Here is a 3,206-nt window from a genome sequence, read left to right as displayed (position 1 = left end):
AGTCCCCACCTTGGTGGGGACCAAAACTTCTCCTGTGTGCCACTAAGTGAAGGGTGTAGATGATTTCCCACTCCATGTGTGGGTGGTCAGAAGCTGGAACAGATGGTGGAGGCTTAGTTGAAAGTGTTGCAGCTCTTCAAAGGAGCTGCCAAGTGATTGTTCACTTTGATGGGGTCTTGCCTGTGCTGCTGGAGGGAAGGCAGCCAGGGATGTCCAGAAAGAATCTGGAAAACCAACTCTGGGTTTCCCCTTCCCCAACTGGGGGAGTCCTGTGAGGTGCACGCCTGGATTTGTCCAGAAAAGTGGAGGGTTTAAGTTGGGGGTGACTTGCTGGGTGCTCCGTGTGGGAATTGCCCCAGTTCTTATTGCTGTGGTGAGATGCTGGTGGCCAACAAGTGGGATGATGGTGCCAACTGGCAAGGTGGGGAGCTGCTGGCTGGCGAGGTGGGATGGTCCCAGCCAGGCAAGGTGGGATGGTGCTGGTGGGCAAGGCAGGATGATGCTGCTGGCCAGCGAGGTGGGATGCAGCTGGCTGGTGAGGTGGGATGATGTTGGGTGATGGTGTCAGACAGTGAGGTGGGATGCTGGTGGTGGGTGAGGTGGGATGATGCTGGTGGGCGATGTGGGATGATGCTGGTGGGCAAGGTGGGATGTTGCTGGTGAATGAGGTGGGCTGCAGCTGGTCAGCAAAGAGGCTCCTTCTCAGCCAGCATGAACATTTCCACCTCCAGCAGCCCCGATCTTCCACACGGGTCTCCCTCTCCTGTTTTTCCCATATCTATATAAAGAATCCAGATAACGCATCGATCCAGGCGTGCTGAGGGTTTGCTTCAACTTTGAGCTTTTGATGCTTTTTATCCTCCCTGCTTTGCTACAGCCATTGAACCCCCCAAGCAGCCACCACATCCAGCGCTGGCTTTCAGACACGGGCGTTTAGTGGCCACGCTCGGCAGGTCCTTGCTCTCGGCGGTGCCTTTCCCTCCCACCCCTTCTCCTTTCCCTCCCACCCCTTCTCCTTTCCCTAATGCAATCACTTCTCCTCCCGAGGAGCTGTCAGTGCTGGGAAACTCCAGCTGCTCAACCACATTACTCAGCTCCCTCCTGCAGCCTTTGCAGTTATTAAGAGTTTATCGATCCCCGTCGCCGGCAATAAGCGACCCCATCCGACGCCTCGATATCCGGCTGCCACCCGTGAGGTTCCCCTGGGAAAAGGGGGTGGGGGTGGAGGGAGGAGCAAGTGGTGAGTCCTGTGTCTCCTCCCCAGCCTCCCCGAGGTTCGCATCTCGGACAACGGTCCCTACGAGTGTCACGTGGGGATTTACGACCGAGCCACGCGGGAGAAAGTGGTCCTGGCCTCTGGGAACGTGTTCCTCAACGTGATGGGTGAGTGCAGACCTCAGTTGGTTGAAGGGCAGCAGGGTTTGGCTCATTTTCTCCTCTCCAGAGGTGGGGATGAGGATGGAGATTTGGATGGGGATGAGGATAGGGGTGAGGACAGGGACAAGGTGGGGATGAGGATGGGGACAAGGATGAGAATAAGGATGGAGATGGAAATGGGGATGGGGACAAGGATGGGAATGGGAATGAGGGTGGGGATGGAGATGAGGACAGAGGTGAGGATGGGGATGGGGAAAGGATTGAGAGGGGGATGAGGATGGGACAGGGATGAGGATGGGGATGGGGATCAGGACAGGGATGTGGGTGGGGACAAGGATGGGAATGAGAATGAGAATGAAGATGGGCATGTGGATGAACTCCATCCTATTCAGGGATGGAGATTCAGAAAAGGAAGAGGATGGGGACGGGAATTAGGGCAGGGATGTGGATGGGGACAAGCATGGGAATGAGGATGGGAACATGGGTGAGGATGGGGATGAAGATTAGGATGTGGATGGAGTTGGAGTTGAGGATGCGGAGATGGGGTTGAACATGGGGACAGGGATGGGGACATTGATGAGAAGCATGGGCATAGGGAGGGATGGATGAGTGAGTGTTGAGGATACCCTGCTAAAGTCCCAACTCTGCTCCCTGGCAGCTCCTCCGACGTCCATCTCGGTGCTCGCTGCCGACACGCCAGCGCCCTTCAGCCGCTACCAGGCGCAGAACTTCACCCTGGTGTGTGTGGTCTCTGGTGGCAAGCCCGCCCCGCTGGTGAGCCCCCAGGAGTCATAGCTTGCTTATAAATCTCTGAAGCGAACATAAAAACATAAATATATAAAATATTGTACCTACATGTGCTGCTTTTGGAGGGAAAAGAAGGCAAAGAGCTGCCTGCTCCCCAAACCTTACCCTGCATCACCTTTCCGCAGGGACTTTGGGAGGAAGCTCCATCCAAAGCCACCCAAGGGGATGGGATTTGGGGGTGTCCAGGGTGGTGGCAGCCATCCCCCTCCAGCCTCACGGTCCTTTCCCCCCCACTCAGGTTTACTTCAAGCGAGACGGGGAACCCATCGAGGCCACCCCTCTGCCGGAGCCGCCGGCCGGCGCCGGGAACTGGGAACCGCGGAACCTCCTTCACCGCGACCTGGACGACACCAAGGTGCCCAAATCGTTGGCGGCCGAGGGGGAGGAGGGAGATACCCCGGCCCTCCTCCCGTCCCCTAAGGGGGTTGGCGGCCGAGAGGGGTCCCGTCACCGAGACCATCCCCGAGACGGTGGTGAGCCGGGAGTTCCCCCGGTGGGTGCACGTGGCGGAGCCCATCTACTACTTCCGCCACACCCACGCGCCCGTCAGCGACGGGACGGTGGAGGCTCGAGCCACCCTCACCTGGACCCTCAACCCCCAAATCGACAACGAGGCGCTCTTCAGCTGCGAGGTCAAGCACCCGGCGCTCTCCATGCCCATGCAGTCCGAAGTCACCCTGGGTAAGCGCCCCCCGCGGGGCTGGGGGGCGAGTTTGCCGCGGGGCTGGTGGGCGAGTTTGGGGCTTTTTTGGCAATTTTTCGCCTTTATTTGGCCATTTTTCGCCTTTCTTTGTTCACTTTTGAGGCATTTTGGGGGAAATTTTGGGGTTTTTCCTTCCAAATGTCTTTGGGATTTTTGGAAAGTCCCGGGATGCTTTTTTGCTGCGAATTCCTTCTTCAATTTTTGCATCTTCCAATTTGGCAATTTTTCGCCTTTATTTGGCAATTTTTCGCCTTTCTTTGTTCACTTTTGAGGCATTTTTGGAGAAATTTTGGGGTTTTTCCTTCCAAACGTCTTTGGG

The 3,206-nt window shown here is 56.7% G+C and overlaps 1 protein-coding gene across 1 annotated transcript; it reads left to right on the top strand.

The window, feature by feature from the left end:
• Positions 1 to 1,264: 1,264 nt before the first annotated feature.
• LOC103771206 (immunoglobulin superfamily member 21-like) lies at positions 1,265 to 2,865 on the top strand (the record flags this gene model as incomplete). Its single annotated transcript, XM_008938496.1, is given in 4 exon segments — positions 1,265 to 1,383; positions 2,036 to 2,151; positions 2,423 to 2,586; positions 2,588 to 2,865. Coding segments are annotated over 4 exon segments (677 nt in total), but the record flags the coding sequence as incomplete, so codon positions are not given.
• Between the last annotated feature and the right edge of the window lie 341 nt (positions 2,866 to 3,206).

This window comes from Merops nubicus, unplaced genomic scaffold, assembly GCF_000691845.1.
Source record: "Merops nubicus isolate BGI_N331 unplaced genomic scaffold, ASM69184v1 scaffold36824, whole genome shotgun sequence".
Lineage (NCBI taxonomy): Eukaryota > Metazoa > Chordata > Aves > Coraciiformes > Meropidae > Merops > Merops nubicus.
This window is presented reverse-complemented; position numbering and strand designations above follow the sequence as displayed.